At 41.9% G+C, this 19,369-nt stretch overlaps 1 protein-coding gene across 1 annotated transcript; it reads right to left on the bottom strand.

Annotated features, from left to right (window-relative positions):
• Positions 1–5,074: 5,074 nt before the first annotated feature.
• Positions 5,075–19,313, bottom strand: GPR37 (G protein-coupled receptor 37). The gene is made up of 2 exons (XM_048940601.1): positions 18,115–19,313; positions 5,075–8,072 (listed from the first exon to the last, which is right to left on the bottom strand). The coding sequence occupies exons 1-2, from the start codon at positions 18,736–18,738 to the stop codon at positions 7,254–7,256; spliced, it is 1,443 nt and encodes a 480-aa protein (XP_048796558.1). The 5' UTR covers positions 18,739–19,313; the 3' UTR covers positions 5,075–7,253.
• Between the last annotated feature and the right edge of the window lie 56 nt (positions 19,314–19,369).

Here is a 19,369-nt window from a genome sequence, read left to right as displayed (position 1 = left end):
CTTCTTTAACCCTAAGAAGCCGAGAAACAGTTACTATCAGAGAATTCCATCTCAAAAGGCAGAAGTCAAGGTAATCTTCACCTGAGCTTCTGTTTCTTCTACCTCCTGCTTTATTTTCTTCCTTTTCTATTGGCAGGAGCTGATGGTAAGGCTTTCTGCCTATGAAAAAATGTTGTTTTACAGATAAATTTGATATGAATATGATATGAATTTGATATTTCATATGAAACAAGGATGTTTTAAGGAAGAATTAATAGTTGAAGAGTTAGGGTTCCACTTAAATCATTTCAAAAGTGGTTCGTTGCTGACCTTCTATTAACTGGCCCTGGCACTTGGCAGAGTAAAACAAATTGTCACCAACTACCAGAAGGTTGGATGAAGCTGCACTGCCACTGTCATTATTTGGTGGCAATGCCATCATGAAAGGACACCTTTTTACTTGCAGATGCAGTTTCAAACAGTGCCACTCACACATAGGTATATCTTGTATCATACATAGATCAGCAACACCAGATTAATCATACAAATCTTACTCTAAGCTCATTACTGCTGTCTGTAAAACAAAGCCCTGAATGAGGAATGGTTCACTTTGAGGTCATCAAGCCATCTAATTGCCTGCAAGAGAGAATGTTTCATAGATTAAAATAGCAAATCAGTAAAGAATCACAATGTGAAATAAAGATAGCATTACCTCATGCAGGAACATCCTGTGTTTTGCTAAAGGGACACTGCAATTTTATGTTAGAAACATTGAATCATTTATTTGGAAGGGACTTTTGAAGGTCATCTAGTCCTACTCTCCAGCAATGAACACGTACATCTATGGCTAGACTGTTAGCTAAGCCCCGTCGTTTACAAGCAGGGAAGCTAGCTTCAAGCCAGAAATTTATGCTGTATTGCTCATAATCTGTGCACAGGTCTCCAGGTCTCATACAATGTATGAGATTTCTTTCTGTTCCTCTTGCTTAGAGAAGGAAAAAATTCAACTTCCTTTTTTGTAGTTTCCAGAGGGAGAAGAACTATTCACCTTCAAGTTACCCAGTGGATAAGTTGTGCAAAATGAATGAGACTTACAAGCTCAGTTTTAAAGAACCGATCATCAGGAAAACAAAAGAGGATTTTCCTTTGTCAAGGGAGAGTTAGTAAATGGAATAAGACATTGAGAGGAAAGACACTGAGAGGAAAGATAAGAACAGCCAGCAGAAATTGTTTCAAAATAGAAAGGAAAGAGTTTAGAAGAAAAAATGTGGAGTGTATAATCTAGCTGCAGTTACAGATGGCTATCTTTCTTGTGTTATTGTGTCCCCCGTACCATATTTAAAATATCAAGTATATTTTTCCTAGAGCACACATACATATTAAATCAAATTGGAAGCATATCTCAGGAAAGAATGAAGTGTTCCAGTACAATAGTTAACAGGCTAAAATCTATTTATTTCTTCACATAAATAGTTGTATTGTCTTCAGTAAGGATTATAACAGATTCAGCTGCTATTAGATCATTTTATTCAGGCTACACATGTTCTGGAATCCCTTGTAGTTGTTATGATTTAGCCATAAACTATTACTGATATATACAAATCTTGCATCTCTTTAAAAAGATTGGGCTGGCAAGCTTGCTTTATATCTCAGCCTTCGAAGTTCATTTATACTAATCATCTCAAGATTAAGTTAGCCATGAGCAAGTTTATAATGTAAGTGTTTTTGTTTCCTCTTTCAGAGGATAATAGGCTAAATTCAATGGGGATGTAAAGGAAAATGCTTGATGTAAGCCATGGAGGGAATTTCTTTAACTAGACAGAAGAAGTCCTCATGGTTTTCTTGCATTCTGCTTCACACACACACACAAGTTACTTTTCTAATCCCAAAAATTAAGGGTGAAAAATAAGAAGTTGAGAAGCCGAATAAAAGCCTTCTCTTTATCTATAACTACTTTAATTAATAAAGTTAACACTAGTGCTTTTGTTAAACACTCTAATTGAGAGCTCTGAAACTCTGACAGGCTAGATGCCTTCTACTTTTCAAAAACACGAGCCTATGAAGCCAAATTGAAGCTAAAATACACAAGGGCAGAAATCTGGCCTCAGCCTTGAAAGAGACTGGGATAAATCCAACCTAAAGGTGCATGGATATTGGCATTCTACATGTGTAGAGAATGCATCACAAGCAGGAGACATGGCACTGGCTCTCAGTACTGCTGTGGACAACCATGTTACTGCCAGGTTGAAAATGCCAGGAAGCCTTTGTTCTCACTTTGTGATGCTACTAAAATTTTTCAGTGTAAGTAAATTGACCATATTGCAGGGGTTCAACGTGGGTGTACTTCTCTGTCTCATACATTGATGAACTTGTAGTCCTCTACATGGGTATTTCCATAGCAGAGGTGCCTACGTATCTTGGAGCATCTCAGTCCATGTCTTTTTCATCCTTTCTTATTCACTGCAAAATATACTGAGCTTTTGAAAATTTGACATTTAACATCTGCTAAACATAGGTGTTAAATGACTCCATCAAAACAATAGTGAAAAACTAAAGTTCCTGAAGCATGATAAATTGCATGTAGGAGACAGTTTTAATTTACATCATCTGCTCATTGACTTTGGCTGAACTGAACTTCACAGGGAAAGATAAGGGTTGGAAAGAAGAAAAGAAAAAAAGAAAAAAAAGAGATACCATCACAGAAAATGCCTGGTAACACTTTCTTTCTAATTACATTTCTCAAAGCTATTAAGAAAAATCGTCATTACTCATAACTTACTGGGTCTCCAGCCTGCAAAAGAAGGATATTCTTAAGGTGAACACTTAAGAAGCTAGTATTTAAAGGGAGTTTATAAACATGAAGGAAATCAACTTTTTACATGGGTAGATAGTCATAGGGCAAAGGTTTTAAACTAAAGGGAGGTGGATTTAGATTAGATATCAGGAGGAAGTTTTTTATTGAGAGAGTGGTGAGGTGCTGAAAAAGGCTGCCCAGAGAGGCTGTGGATGGCCCCATTCTTGGAGGTGTTTGAGGCCAGGTTGGATGAGTGATCTGATCTAGTACTTGATCTAGCAGCTGGCAGCCCTGCCTATGGCGGGGGTTGGAAACCAGTGATTGAGGCCCTTTCCAACCCAAGCCATTCTATGATTCTGTGACATGGAAGTTCTACTGAAAGGTCCCAGTTACCTTTTCTAATTCGAGCAAATCATTAGGTCTAGATTCTTAGTGATGTGACGTGAGCCAGCTTTCTACAGGCAGCTGGCCTTATAGCTTAATCCTCCAGAATAAAAGTATATGCACAACTTCATCCATATTTGCGATAGTCTCTCCAAGACAGCGTTGTAACCTAGAGCCTCAAAGATGTATGCATGCTTTGATGTATGCAGGCTTCTGGCCAGCACTGACCCACTTAACCTTCGAGTATGTTGCCACACAGCCTACAAATTATTCTTTTCTAAGGAATGACCCTCTGGACATCAGTGGGTGGACAGAAAGAGCTGGGAAAGAGGGAAATGCTGATGGCAAGTTATTGGACTTCCTTTTGTTAAGGTAACCCATGGTAATTACTCTTACTACTACCTGAAATGGACAATTCCATTACAGAGTCTAGTTTGCCTCTCAGATCTTTAAGATCAATATGACAGTTGTACCATCATTTATCTTAACACTGTGAAATTTCTTATGAAAATATGTAGGACCACACTTGGAAGCTCTATACTGTCCTTTGGAGCCATTCTCAGAGCTGCTGGCACAGCAACTGTGGAAGCTTACATGCAGGCTCCAGTGACACAACAGGAGCTGGAAAAGTCACATTTTGAAGGAGTTATTTCAGGATGGATGCAGGAACTTATCATGAAAGGAGTAAAACACAAGATTCCTTCTAACTGAGCAATGTTTTTTTCAATAATACACAATCTCTATGGTTTTGGTCTGCGCACAGATCACTTTTTTGATGCATGTCATGAAAACTAATCTCACTGGAGATACTGGAGCTCTTAATAGGGCAGTATATTTCTTTATTTCTTTATGTGACCAGGGCTGGGGTGATAGGTATTAACACATCAACATCTGGGAAGTATAAGACTTTTTTATCTCACGATCTGATTTTCCATTCCATTGTGCTTCTTTTATGCTGGTCGACATCCCTGAGTGTTTTACTGTTTAATGTAAAATAATTAAACTCTTGCCATAAACAGTTCATTCATCAATCTATTAAATGCTCCCATGTTAATAGATGAATGCTTTACAGAACTAGATTCAAAACAGTCAGAAATGGCTCCTAAGAATACTAAAAATGTAAGAAAAGCAAACACCAGGGAAATGCAAGTGTTCAGTACATCAGTGTCTCCAGAAGGAAAAAAAAAAAAAAAAAAGAGTGCAGTACTCCATCTTAAAAAAAATGCCCATCTTTAACAAAAGCAATCTTTTATCATGACATTTAATGCATTAACAAGCCATGCCCCTGTCAGAACCACTGTCTCAGGCTGCAACAATGCAAACCTGCTAATGTGAGATTAGTTTAACAGATTTAGTAAACAAATAGCTGTCAGAAAGGTCTCCAGCAGCAGAAGAGGCACGATTACACTGGATACAAAGAAGCCCCACTGAACACAAGGCTGGAGAATGCTCCACTACACTACCAGGAGGGTGCATTCACAACAACAGCATTACTGATCTCCAGGTTCTACACTATGGTGCGGTGACATTTAAAACCTCTGTTTTTTCTTTTTTTTTCTCCCCAGATTTTCCCCCCCAGTAAGATTCACATATTAAGGAAATATTTTAATGGAGAAGCACTGCAACACTGAGGGATACAGAGTGCTTAACCTGGGAGAGAACGCCAGTAGATATCACACCCACCCACTGCATGCTGGAGAGAAGAAGGCAGGCACCTCATGCCCAAGGCTGCTGGGGACTTCTGCTCCGGTGTAGCCTTGCATTAAGCAAAACATCACAATTTAATATTCCAAAGTAATTTCTGTATTTATTTCTGTAGGAAAAAAAATGCTTCTTCACATTCTACTGTTCTTTTCTGAAGTCCTTGAACCACACTGTGCTGTGACTGAAAAGAAACAACTGAGCGCAAGCAACATGACAGAAACAAAGAGGGAGTTTTATTCCCATTCTTTACAAATATTGGCACCTAAAAAAGAATAGTACAAATCAAATTGCAGAGATGGGAAAATGTATTTGAGGAGACAGGCACCACAGTGAAGAGATATCAGTTTTACCTTTTCTCTTTGATACATTTCACAGTGTATTGAACGTAACCAGCAAGGTGAAGTCAATGAGAAGTTTAGAAAGAAGGGACTGTTCCCCTGTCCTAAAATGTGACTGACATTCTTACAAAATTATTTTGAGAACTTACATATCGTAGCAAGTCCTAAACAGAATCACTTACTTAAATTTAGGCCTCTGCTCAAACTAAACTGCTTCTGTTAGAGCTTAATTCAAAAATGAGAAACTCATGTGCATTTTTATTCAGTTTCAGATGCTGCTGCTTTTCATTTGAATTTTCTATACATTAAAACAGTGATGAAAAAGAGGGAATACTGCTTGCCAAGCAGATACAAAGATTGAACACATTAAATCCAGAATCTACAAAGAAAATAAAAATAGACTCCTTTCCAAAAGTTACAAGTTCCTTAACATAGTTACTGGCAGGTTAGCTAGTTAGCTAGTTTAGCTAGTTAGTACTAAAATATAAGCTAATTATAACAAATTCTGTTTCTTAGCATGTGCCTACATCTCAGCCCACTGCCCAGGGTGTGTATGAGACAACTTGCTAGCCCAGAGCAGTCTGCTTACTTCAGCCAAGAACTGGGGTTAAACAAACTATGCTGGTATGGATGGGCTCCTTCCTGTCTCCAATCCAGCTTGCTCCTAACAACCTCAGATTTTACTATACCACAATGTTGCTTGCAGTGTTGACATATCCCCATTTTAATAAGTCTGTGGACAGCAAGATACCATCACAAAACATTCTGTGGATCTCAAGAACAGCTTCAGCACTGTGAGCTGCTGGTGAATGGCAGTCTCTGTGAGAGCAGCATGATTTATAACCTGTATACACAGCCCCCGCAATTAATATTCATGCTGCATATACCAGAATAAATAGGAGATGCCACTCTGATCCAAAGCCCTCGGAAATGTTTGGAAAGCTTTCCACTGACTGCAATGGGTTCTGGGTCAAGCCCCAAATGTCCAAGTGTGTTTGTATCTCTTTTTTTCTTTCTTTCTTTTTTTTTTTTAAGAAGAAATCCACTCTCCACATTTTTCAGTCCCTCACATTTATTGTCAGCAAACCCCTGGCAAAAGAATGCCTTCCTTCTGCAGCAGGACTCACTGCAACCATCAGAAGGTATATACACAGGGACGGAGGACACAACCTCAATGTAAAACCAGTAACAAATCAGAAAGAAATTTGATTTTGAAGCCATACAAGACAAAATTTAGCAAGAAAGGAGATCTTCCTTCTCACGAAGTACAAAATAGCTCAGGTTTTATATACGTTCAGGTCAAGAAGGAAAGTTTCAGTGAGGCACACTGGATCTTTATAATATGTGTTAAAAATCCATTCATGTAAATCTAATGCCATTATAACCATCTTCCTTAAACACTCTAATTGTAGCCTCCAAGCATAAGCACATGAATGGCAAATTAAATAAGACCATTTAAATTATTTTATGCAAAGTAAAGATTTCGTACTTATTAAAGGAAGTTAATACTAGAGGTGATCCTTGTTGAATGTAGATTGACAAGGAAGTTAAAGAATAAAACCTCATTTATTTTTATGCTACTTTATAAGTTTTTTTAAAGTCCAAGTTCTCTCACAACAGTGTACAGTAATTGGATTAAAACCACCTTCAAATATTCTCCACCACATCTTTTACATTAAACATCCTGCAAAACCCACAATGTCTATATAATCATTTTACAGTGTTTATCAAAACAATCACGAAATTAAATAAAAGTGGACAGACACAGATCCTTCTCCCCAAATAATGAAATCCTAGCACCATACAAAATATCATGATTTAAAAATGAGTACTAAGCTATCCTTCTCTCCATTTCTTTCATTTTAATAACCAGACAAATTATGTTGCAGAGCATGACTGTTAGTATGCAGATTGATTTCCAGAGTACTTTTCAGTAATCTTTTTTTTTTTTTTTTCTTATAGTTTTCTTCCAGATAGAAAAATATGAAGTTTCGGGGAAGAAAAGAAAGAAGAAAGAAAGAAAAAAGATACAAAAAATGAAGTCCTAATGTCGATTAACAGTGAGTCCCCACAGAGGCAAAAGTAGACATTTCGCGGCGGATGGTGCTGAAAGGGGAGAGCTCCAGCTCTGTGGTGTATTCATTGTCGTTGTCATCGCTGGTCACCGTTGAAGATTTCTGGATGCATTCATCACAGCAGCAACAGCAACACTCCATAAAGGCCCGGCTAAAAGGTTTACAGAGACAGAAAAGGAGGACTGGTGTAACACAGGATTTAAAGAACAAGAGAAACTGGCTAATGAGATGGAGGAGATCCATAGTCTGCCGAGAGACCCCTGTGGCCATGTAGGCAGTCACGATGTTGCAGATGTTTTCAGGAATTATGCAAAACCCATATAAAATGGTCAAAGCCACCACTGTGCAGTTCATCTGACTTTCCAGCTGAATTTGTCGCTTGTTCCCTCTTGTGCAAGCCTTTTCCGCCCTCCTGATTTTCCTTGCTGTTACCAGGGAGCAGGTAATAGTGAAAAGAGTCGGCAAACAAAAATAGCAGCCAAAGTACCACCAGAGTCTTGCCCCATCGTACGTAAGAGCCAGCACATAGATGGTGTCAGGCAGTGCGGTGGAAATCTTCACCACGCAGCGCTCCCCGGGCGGGCTGCCGCTGTACTCGGGGTCCTCCTTGGTCAGCTGGCGCAGCACCACCTCCGGCAGTGCCAGCAGCAGGGCCCCCACCCAAATGACGGCCAGCTTGGCTGTCGTCGAGGTGCAGTTCTCAATCATCTCATAATACATCTGCACGTTGGTGGCAGCGCGGAACCGGTCGATGCAGAGCGCGCAAAGCGTGAACGTGGTGACTCCGAGGGAGGCTACCTGCAAAGGAGAAAAGGCGAAGGGAAGTTAATACAGGAGCTGTCTGAGAAAAGAACAAAAAGGACTGCTACAAGGCTACAGTCCATCACGCCTCGGAGAGAGGAAAAACTTCGTCTCTTTCAAAATCCACCTGGTCCACTAATAATGGCAGTCTTTTAGAAGACGGAAGATGAAGTCCTGAATTTGCTCAGGCAGAGGAGAAAATTGTACATTGGATATTTTACCATTGAAGGAAGCATATACTCTTTCACAGTAAAAGAGAGCCCAATATGCAATGTGAAGCACCAATTAAGTCTAGTTCTTTGACTGACAAAGACAAAGCGAAACCTAGTTTTGGGGTATTAATGTAGAAAATAGTTGAGCACCATCAAAAGAAGCATCACAGGTAGAACTTCAAATTTAGCTTCCAGCACTTGCTGAGCTACCATCCTACATGCTTTTCAAAGAGTACATCTTTCTGCTGTGCTGTCTACAGACAATTATTTCAGCTTTGTATTATGCTGTCTTGGAGGTCCGTGCCAGCACTCACACAACTCTGAGTGACACGAACATTGGGGAACTGACCAATGCTAAAAAACCCTTCCTTCCCTCATTTTTCTGAGGAGTAGTTTTCTGAGAGATCAGTTCCACCACAAGGACTGGAATTGAAGACAAAAAGAAAAATATGAGAGAGTCCTAGTTCAGCAGAACTTCAGTTATACCCCATAACATGTTCAACACCTTAAAAATCTTCAAAATTTAGGAACACTGTGGATTTAGCATCCACTGAATGGAGTTGTGGACATGGGCTCTTAAGCGAAATTTTGATGGGATGTGGGCTTATGAAGACATTCTGGGCTCCAAGTGCAGAAAAAAAGAAAAAAAAAAAAAGACAAAAAAAGACTTCACTATAATAGTTAAGCTTTAATAATCTATCTTCAATATTTAATATAGAAAAATGCCTCAGGAAAAATTAGGCATAATTTCATAGGAGACATCCTGTGCAACAATATACTGCAAACCAGGAGAAATGGCACAAGTTTCATTTTGTATATTATTTAAAGATGAATTGGACAGACCTCTCAATTATATAAGGAGCAAGTAGAGAGCAGTGAGTATGCTCTAGCTTTAGTAACCATAATTCTATGCATAAATAGAAATTTGTACTATCATGAAATATAATTTCCTATCATTTTATCCTGTTTATAATTAAATTTCCTGAAAACAAATTTGGAAGAAAACTATATACATTTTGTCCTAATCCTGTTTTGAATAAATTCAGCTTCAGTTCAAATTCAAAGCAGATCTCCCATTAACTTCAATCAGAGAAGGACTAGGTGCTCTGTTGCATTCTAATTCATTTATTTTCTTGGGTCTGTGTGCTTCTGTGATGCTGGAAACGTGATGAAGCAAAAGAAAAGAAACTGTTAAAATAGTATTCCTAATAAATTTAAAGAATGCTTACTTCTATCATGAGTAAGCCACATGTCCGTGCAATTAACTGGGAAATGTAGGCTAATATTAAGCTGTTCACCATAATTTCTGCTTACTGTATAATGACATATTTAAGTTGATATGTTTCAAAAATACGACTTCCACCACAGTTTTGATTCATTCCTGTTTATGCATCTCTTGCAAAAAGTTCTGCAAATAGTAGAATTACGTGCAATTATATGAATGCAATGTTAATTCCTAAAATTTTAATATTTCTAAAATTGAGTATCAGTGAAAAATAGTAGGAACTTGGGATCTGAACTGCCAAGCATTGCCTTAATTGCCTAATTCTTTGAAGGAGCTTCCTAGAAAATGGAACAAAGATATGATATCTTATTAACTAACCTTCAATGGCAGGAATAATTGATAGTGACTAAACAGTACCGTAAATATTTTTAATGGGCAAGTCTATTGATATAGAGAGTTAAACTGTTGGACAGTGTTCAAAGAAAGCCTGATAAATAGCAGCAAAAAATAAAAACAGCTTTAGAGAAAAATCAGAGCTATGGGGAAATCTTTAGGAACAGAGCTAACATTAGCTAATGAAAGATGATTTCCACATATCACTTCTGAGAGTCACATTTCCAAATCCGAGACTAGTGACTTTGTTTGAAAAACATTTGGGTGTGCGTCAAGTCTTGGATTTCCTTAGAGTGACAGAACCTTTCGCCACTATGTCCAGCCCAAATAACAGAAGGGTCTGGGACCAAGCTCTCAACAATTATGGGAGACAGGGAAATATTTGAGACTCAGAAATGAAGAGAGATTAAAATAAATCTTCAGAACAGAAGAAAATCTGCACTTCTGTACATTAATATTTTCCTTCTCTGCTCTTGTTTTAAAGCAGCAATGTGAGCATCTCCCCCCACTTCCTAACACACACACTTTTATTGTTTCAGGAAACCATTACAAACGGGCAGTTATACAGTAGCTAAGACATTAAACTCTGCAGCTGTTAGGCTGGCCTAATGAAAGAAGACATGTCTACCATGAACAAACATAACCTACGGGGCTCCTGTCACATTAATTGACCAGAAACTTGGAGGCTTAAAACAGCGAAATAAAGCAAGAGAAGACAACTAAGAACAGTAAAAATCAGCTTTGAAAATTCTTCCATGGATTCACTGATCAAACAAAATTAAATTAAAAAAAACTACTGCATCCCTGGAATAGGCAATGTTTTCCTGTTTTCTGCAGATTAATGGTGTTAGAGATGACATGGGAAAGCCTACTAAAAACAGCCAAACAAAAAAACACTCCCAAGCAGATGAACAGGGATTCACTCCAGCTGATTTGTTGAAAGGCAGTGCAGCAATGTAAGGGGGCTCTAATTACCTACCCCCCTTCATTCTCTCTGTAATGCAGAGTATGAATAATAGCTAGCAAAATCAATGCTGCTGCTCTCCACCTATGCGGGCAAGAACTGGAGCACACATTCTGCATGTTCATACAGTTTCAGTTCATGGGTATTTCTTCATAGCAGTCATACCAAAAATTAGGTTTAAGCTGAAAATGTGAAAGAAGCCACAGAAGTCTCCCTTCTTTATCTGTTACTTCATCCTGAAATAATCTCAGAATAATGGTGATGAGGACAAATTAAAAGGACAAATTAACAAATCCCGAAACAGTGTAAAGCTGTATGGTGTTTAATGGTGCTTTTCTTGTTGTAACAGATGAGTGTCTGATACACTCATCTTTGTACTGATACACTCATTTGTGTACTGATACACTCAGTTGTAGCCTTAATTCCAACAACCTGGCAAGAAATGAAGCAAGGCAAGGTTGAGTAAGGCTCAGCAGCTTTAGATGGTCACTTAGTTGTCTGATTTATTTCCATGCAGTCCCTACGAAGATTCTCCTTCAGCCTCTCAACATTTGGGGTGACATCAGTTTACATTCTTCTCTCACTAGATGGTATCAAAAACGTCCCCAGATATCTAACTGTGAATCTGCTCTTAGAAGGTGGGTGGGAAATAACCTCAACTGAGCTGAGTAGAGGACAGCTATGTAAGGGAATACCAACCACGGCACACACACAAAAGAAGGCACTGCTGTTGCAAGAGTCTCTTAGTATTCTGGTTCCTTTGACAGTACTGACAGGGATGTTACTGGGCACAGCGGTGCTCCTTTGAGACACTGCATAAACCTTCAGTCATTAGCTCATCAGCTGTTAGTCAACTGTGTCAAAGCTCATTTGGGGAACTGAGGCCACAGAGAGCAACAGTAAACTCGTGAAATGCTCAGCATAATTGCATCAGTTCCCTCTGTCCCTTCCAATGTTTCCCTTTCATGATCTTTAACAATTTAACAGAATGTTCCCAGGCCTTCCCTGGCCTGTCCTAGTTCTTCTCCTGGCTGTGGTCCCACAGTGTTGGTCCCAGGAACAAAGCCTCGGCTGCTCAGGGGAACAGAAAGAGTTTTGCATGGTGAGCAATCTCTCCCTAACACCTGTTTGACAACAAGATAAAGGTAACAAAAACAAGATCAGAAAAGATGACTTGAGCGAAAAAGTTGAAGAAGAATCAATTCTGTGAGTTAATTAAAAAAAAAAAAAAAGTCAGTCTAGCAAGGTGAAGCATGATGATGTGGTGCATGCCTTCTGATGGAGAACTGGGTGGAAACAGTGTAGGCTGAGTTTTATGGAGCCACAGTTATAGACAGATAGCCAGGGAGTTAGGAGAAATGGCTGCTTTTACCAACTGAAGCTGGATTTTCTTTGTTACAAGGCAGAATGAGTACCCAAACGTTTCCCCATCAGAAATACAGAAGCTAAACTGCAGAAAAATTTGACAACCATGACTAGCTCAGCTGTTTCTCAGCTCTCAGTGATACTCCCTAAACTCAACCCATTCCTGTTACGTCACAAACGTTAGAGTATGTTAATGCAGTACATCATGGTGACTTTTGGAAAGTCATCAGTTTTGCCAAAGATAAATAAACAAAGTTAGCACTGACAATGTTTTTCTTGTACTACTCTATACTTGCAGTAGACAGTCCAATACCAAAACTGGACAAATACAACATAAGCAAGAATCTGGAAACTACTATCATGGAGATGTTCCAGACACATGGAGAAATAGGTACAATACAGCTGTTTCCTTTCCAGTACTTTTAATATTCTTATCAGGAAGGCATAAAGCACATACGCTTTCTGTGTTTCCCACCCTTCTAAATATCCTAAGAGCAGTACTCAGAATTAACTACCATGAATAGTTCTTGAATTCTGTTGGAAATAAAAGCCAACCAGATTGTCAGGGCACTGGAAATAGCTATTAGACTATACCATATGCTGATGCAGAGGGCTGGGAAAAATAAATAAATAAATAAAAATCACAAAACACATTTTTTTTTCCATTTTTCTATTTGAAATCTACCCTGCACCATACAAGTAAACTAAATTTACTTTTTATTATTATTATTTTAAGAAAGAAAAGAGCACTGTTCTCCACTGAGGATCACATTCTCATCGCTCTACACAAGGGACATCTGTGCTAACTCCTAATATTAACAACATGGAGCTACTGCTAAAAACCTGCCTCTTCTTTGCAGGAAAAATCTGGTCATATGGAGAAATGACAGCCCTATGCTCATCCTACAGTCAGTGGTGCTGGGATGGCAGATGCTGTTGTGTTTTTTTCTCTCCACACATATGTAACTTAAATATTACTGACCTAATTTTAAACCTGGTCTGACACAAATTTGTTTCCATGCTGAAATGCCACATGCAAAATTTAAGACAAAAGCAAAATTTTGTGGACAATTTATGACTCCCTGGGGACAAGGTTTGTAGAGGAGAAAAAGGTTGACAGAATAGCAGCTATCACCGTGCTGCTAATGCCTAAGGGGCACAGATATACTAGCACTTCTGTCTTAAAAAAATATTTATTGTGTGATAAGTGCTGAAGGTATTCTGCTCAGTAAAAGACACATGTGCAGCTATCGCCCTGGAAAACCTTCAGTATGAAGCTTTGAAACTGCAAATTTCTATGTGGATCTTCATCTGCGAAAGTCCAGAGGACTTTCCGGAGGTTTAAGAGACTGACTCCAAGGAAGTCATAGAAGAGATATAAAGATACAGAACAAATGGCTCAGACCGGACAGATTAATACATAACTTTTAAAAACTCCCATTACAATTTGGAAACTTAAGGATGTCTTCTGACAGCTTTGGAACAGGCAAAGAATGGCCTTCTCCTTTGTGCTGTTCATTCACCTCTAGCAAATAAAAGAGAAATGGGAAAAAGCCTTACCTCAAAATTGCCCTCAAAGGGTCAGTTCCAAGAAAGGAAAAAAAAAAAAAAAAAAAAAAAAAAAAAAAAAAAAAAAAAAAAGAGTAATTCATATTCCAGATCAAATCAATCCTCAAACTTTCAACTCAGAATACTAATAGTGATAGCTTTTCTGGAATGGAAGTTACCCACCAGAAACCAGAGAATTCCACAAATTAATCACCAGAACTGCACAAGGACATAAAATAGCCTCTGCAAACCTTTATTCCAGACTCTCCCCTTATCCTAAATCCCTACACCTCTGTAAGTAGTTTGTCTCAGTCTGACAACATGGAGTGTGATGTCTGCTTCCAACTACAGCCCTCCAATTCACCAAGTTCCTCGCATAACCTCTGAGATCAGAATGCACACCATTTCAGAAGGCTTCTTTTTAAAGCCTGAAAGACAGTTTCTAGTCCTGGTTGACACAATCCATTTGTCATCTTGGCAAGCTGCTTTGGGCTTTAGGAAACTTACTTAACCTCTTCACTATCGGCTTCCAGGATTAAAGTAAAAAATAAAAATGCTGCTTTACAGGACTGTTACACTGAATAGATGTGAAACGCATAGAAGCACAGTAAAACTATTAATTTTGTTTACATCCACACTTCAGGCTTAATTCAGAGTCAAGAAAAACATAAAGCATTAATCTGTATTAGGTAAAAAGAAACTATATTCCATACTCCTATTTTTTTTCTACTTCTGTTGCTGAAATGACTGGATTTGCTTAAACAAGGACCAGCAGAGGGTTGCAGATTGGCAGATCTTCTGGAAAGGGAATTAGCCAAAGTTGTTGCTTTTGTATCGTTGCTGATCCTGAGTAACAGTGATAAAAGCATACAGAAGACAACTTACAGATAAACACGGTGCTGGAAAACACTTCACAAAGCTTCTAACTATTTAGACTATATATAACTAGTTAGTTAGACTATTATAACTAGTTAGACTTCTAACTATCTGCAGAGAAGTCACAAAACGTGAAGAACTGCGTAGAGAACTAAAATTGTAAAGGAAAAGCACATCTCTGCACATCCTTATGAGTAGAGTAGTTGCCACAGTTTAGAATCATTGAATCATTAAAATCAGAAAAAAATCACTAAGATCAAGTAGTCCAATCATCAGCCCATTACCACAATGCTCACTAAAACATGTCCATCAGTGCCTTTTCTTGGACACCTCCAGAGACAGTGACTCAACCACCTCTTGGGCAGACTCTGCAAACAATTCACCACTCTTTCAGAGAATAATTTTTTCCTAATACCCAACCTGAACCTCCCTGGCACAACTTGAGGCCATTACTTCTCATCCTATCCACAGTCACATGGGAGAAGAGGCTGACCCCCAACTCACCACAACCTCCTTTCAAGCACTTGTAGAGAGCAATAAGGTCTCCTCCAGACTTAAGAATCCCACAATACTTGTTTTCCTGATCCTTCACTAGCTTTGCTGTCCTTCTTTGGACACCCATTTTTTCTACCTTTCTTCTCAATTAGTGCTTTCAAATTTACTGTACAAGAACAGTGTCAGCACCAGAGCCTAGTAAAGTTCTTGGTGGAGATAATTTCATCAACCATCTTCATCAACTAAAGATGATGCACTGAAGAACTGTCTCACTCAAGTTCCTCCTTGGTCATGTGTACATTATTCCTTATGCAACTAGAGCCAGGACATAGTCTTGAAGAATAGTTACAAGTGACTACACTGCGACAAAATATCATAGAATCATAGAACAGCTTGGGTTGAAAGGGATTCAAGGATCATCAAGCTCCAACGCCCCTGCCACATGCGGGGCCGCCCCCTCCACATTTAATACTAGACCAGGCTGCCCAGGATTCCATCCAACCTGGCCTTGAGCACCTCCAGGGATGGGGCATCCACAACCTCTCTGGACTTAAATCACACAGCTTAAATGTATTTGGTCACAGCAATTCTTCAGTAAGCATGAGAAAACTGCCTTCAAAATTAAATGCTTTGAAGATTTCCACTACTAGAAGCTCAACATTTGCCTATTCAAATGTACTTCAAGGTATTGTAAAACATTTTCCCCAGACTTTGTGCATATATGTTATCACTGGCAACAGATGTTTTGTTGAAATTCTGTACAATACCCATTGAACAGCACAAATAAAAGAACAATTGGCCACAGGAGGCTAAACACTCAAGAAGAATACTCAAGGTTCCTCATTTAATTGAAACTTCCGAGCATAATTCAAAGCAGGCTTGAGTTATGTTAAAATGAAATGATCACCACACCATTTCCCCTACAAAAACCAGCTGTCCCCCATTGCCCAGATCTGTGCAGTTGTGAGAGTACAGGCTAGTACAAGAGGGTTCAGCTCAACAAGGTTCCTTGGTGTTTGAAAGGGAGATGGTGTGTCTGGATCTACAGCTCTGGGTGAGACATGTAGGTCCCTGAGTATATGAGGAGAACTGACATACAATAAGAGAGGTGCGGAAAATGAATAGAGATACTAAAAAGAACAAAACATTGGGTTAACTTACAAGAAAAAACACTGACAACAGCTTAAAATGTGTCCATCTCCAGGACAATACTAGTAGTATTCAACAAGGGTCTGGAAAGTTCCTCTGAAAGCAACTGTCTACAACTTCCTTCTCAAGAAGCTGATTCCCCTCCCGTTGCACAGAACAGCATGAGCCTGACCATGTGTGTTACACTGGGGAAGGCAGTGTCTGCCATCTGGTTGTATGATGGCACAGCTCGTGGAGCCGTGGCTGCTCAGGGGACAGATCTGCTCCACATCTGCAGTGTTCTCAGAGGTGTCAGCATTGATGGTAATGCTCCTGAGTTTGGAACTGCACTGAGAAAGTGGCAGACGTTGGCTCTAATTCCCAGCTCTGTCTCCACAGGGTCAAATCATAGCATCATAGAAATGTTTTCATTGGAAAGGACCTTTAAAGGTCATCTAGTCCAACTCTCCTGCAATGAGAAGTGTTTTCTTCTACTTACTGCTCCCAGGGTGACGAATATACTTTACATTTGTATTATACTTAAAAACTAATGAACAAAACATATACAATTCTGGGAGTGATGTGGTACATCAAGGCTCTTATCTGTTCGCTTGTGTGGCTCGGATACAAATTAATTAAAATTCTTCTGGAAAGAGGAGAATAGCTGCACTTTTAGACCCCAGTAATGACCAAGCCTCAGACAGGCACCATTGCGCTGTCCATCATCAGTGGATGGCTGACAGTTCTTGAATAAAAGTTCAGCTGTGGGCATCTGAGGAACTTAAAAGTGAAAACTAAGATGTCATTAGAGAATAAAGAGGAGTTAGCAGCTGCCTGATGCTTTCAGGATTACAGCTATATTTGACAGCTACATTTCAGCTCAGGTAATTCAGAAGGGTCGGGAGGGAGGAAGGGAAGTGCTGAAATACTAAACTTAGACTGCTACTTTAAATAATGTGGTTAGACTTGAACTGAAGCAGGAACTACTCGTCCACTGGATAACATGGGAGCCCAAGAACTGAATCCAGAGCACTCAGAAGCTCCTGCCCAAAGCAGGAACTCCTATCAGAATTCTCAACAAATACGTATTTCTTCCTTCACTTCTTCCCAAACACAGGTCAATGGACTGTACTTTCCAGATCACAGCAGAGATGCACCACCAGCCTCAGTTCCTCTGAGTACAGCACAGCTCCACTCTTTGTCCAGTACTGCAAGTAACAGAGTGCATCACACAGAACAGAAGTGATAGCAGCATAGCAGCTGCACACTCTTTCTGAAGACTTTCTTAAAATCTATCAGTCGGCAGCTGTACCAACATACTGTGGAGACTGACATTCTCTGTATTAATGACAAGGTTATTTTTTTTCTTCCCTTTTTCACACCCACTCATATCACATTTGTACTACAAGCAACAGTTACTTCCTTAGCTTCCACTTAGAGAATAACGCTGAGCAGAAGGATTTGGGCAAAGAGCAGAGGCAGCCAGCATTCCGAGCTCCCATCCCATCTCAACCCTCAGCTCCAGCCCACGAATCCAACCCTCCTCCAACCTATCCCAAGTCACTCTCTGAATCATTTCGCTTTAAGAAAAAAAAAGAAAGAAAGAAAGAAAAAAAGACTAAAACTTGAAATCAAACGTTGCGAGCACTCCTCGCCTTTTCAGCACCACGAGGAGCGATAGAAGTTGGCAGAACTCGCACGAGGGGATGCGCTCAGCCGGAGGTACCAGGGATCCCGGCGCTGCCGCCCGGCTGACCGCGGGAGCCCACCCGGTGCACGGGACCCCGCGCTACGACACGAGGGTTGCCCGGGGTCCGCTCCCCCCGCCGTTACCTCGATGTAAGGGACGATTTTGCAGGAGAAGTCCTCTAGGAGCCACTTCTTGGTAAGCTCCTGGAAGATGACCAGCGGCAGGCAGAAGAAGACGATGAGGAAGTCCCAGAAGGCCAGGTTGGCCAGCAGGGAGTTGGAGATGCTCCGCATGTAGTAGTTGTGGCAAACGATGCACATCACTGCCATGTTGCCCATGATGCCGATGCCGAAGATCACCACGGAGAGGCACATAACGGCGTAGGCACCGTACGACTCCTCGGTCAGCGGATAGAAGGGGTTCCGGAGCCGGGCTCGGCGCCCCGTACCGTTGCCGCGGCCCCCGGCGGCGCTCTCGCCGCGGGCAGAGCCGTTCAGCGGCAGCCACCGGGGGCCGCTCCCCGCCGCCGCCCCGACCCCACTCTCGCTGCTCCGCGCCCGCCGCCGCCCGGGCTCCGCCTCGGCCCCGCGTCCAGGCGCGGCGGCCGCGCGGCGGCCAGGGGGGGCGAGCGGCGTGGGGGTCGGCGCCGAGCGGGAGCGCTGCGGAGGCGCCGGCAGCGCGGAGCCGGCTGCGGCGAGCACGGAGCAGGCGGCCCAGGCGCCCAGCACCGGGCAAAGCAGGGCGAGGGGAGCGCGGAGCGGCCGCATGGCCGGGAGGCGGCGGGGCTCAGCCGCTGCCCTTGGGCTCGGCGGGACTGGCGGCGGGGGGCATGCCCGCACGCGGAGCCGAGCTTCTCGCCGCCTCCCGGGGCAGAGCCCGAAAGTTGTGCCGCCGCCTCCGCCGCACGGAGTTAATGTAGCTCGTGCTGAGCCGGGAGGACCCCCCCGGCGCTCCGCCCTTCCGCGGCAGCGCTGCCGCCCCGCCGCGTGCCGCCTATTTACATCCTCCCTCGGGCAGCGCGGCTGTCGGTGGGGAGAAGTCCCGCTTGAACCGCCGCCCCTACCCGGGTGACCGCGGCCACCGGCTCCTCCAGGAGAGAACAGGTTGCCGCGTGTTTGGGCGCTTTGCCAAACTCCGGCCGGCGGCGAGCACGGCGCTTGGGGTGGGCGCAGTCCCGGGACCGACCCCTGTGGGATGCTACCGACTCCGGCTGCAGCGAGAGGGCGGCAACCGCGGCGCCGACCGGGAGTTGCGGGGCGCTGGGCTGCGGGGCTCTCCCGGCTCAACCCGCTGCCGCTCAGTCCGGCTCTGCCCAGCCCGGCTCGGCGCAGCGGCGGCCGGGGGCGCGCCGGGGAGGCGGGCGAGCAGCGCGGCGGCCTCGCAGTGCGCAAGCGCCGC

The sequence above is a fragment of the Lagopus muta genome, chromosome 1 (genome assembly GCF_023343835.1).
Source record: "Lagopus muta isolate bLagMut1 chromosome 1, bLagMut1 primary, whole genome shotgun sequence".
NCBI classification, from domain to species: domain Eukaryota; kingdom Metazoa; phylum Chordata; class Aves; order Galliformes; family Phasianidae; genus Lagopus; species Lagopus muta.
The sequence above is the reverse complement of the archived record's forward strand: the minus strand, read 5'-3'. Positions and strand labels throughout refer to the sequence as shown.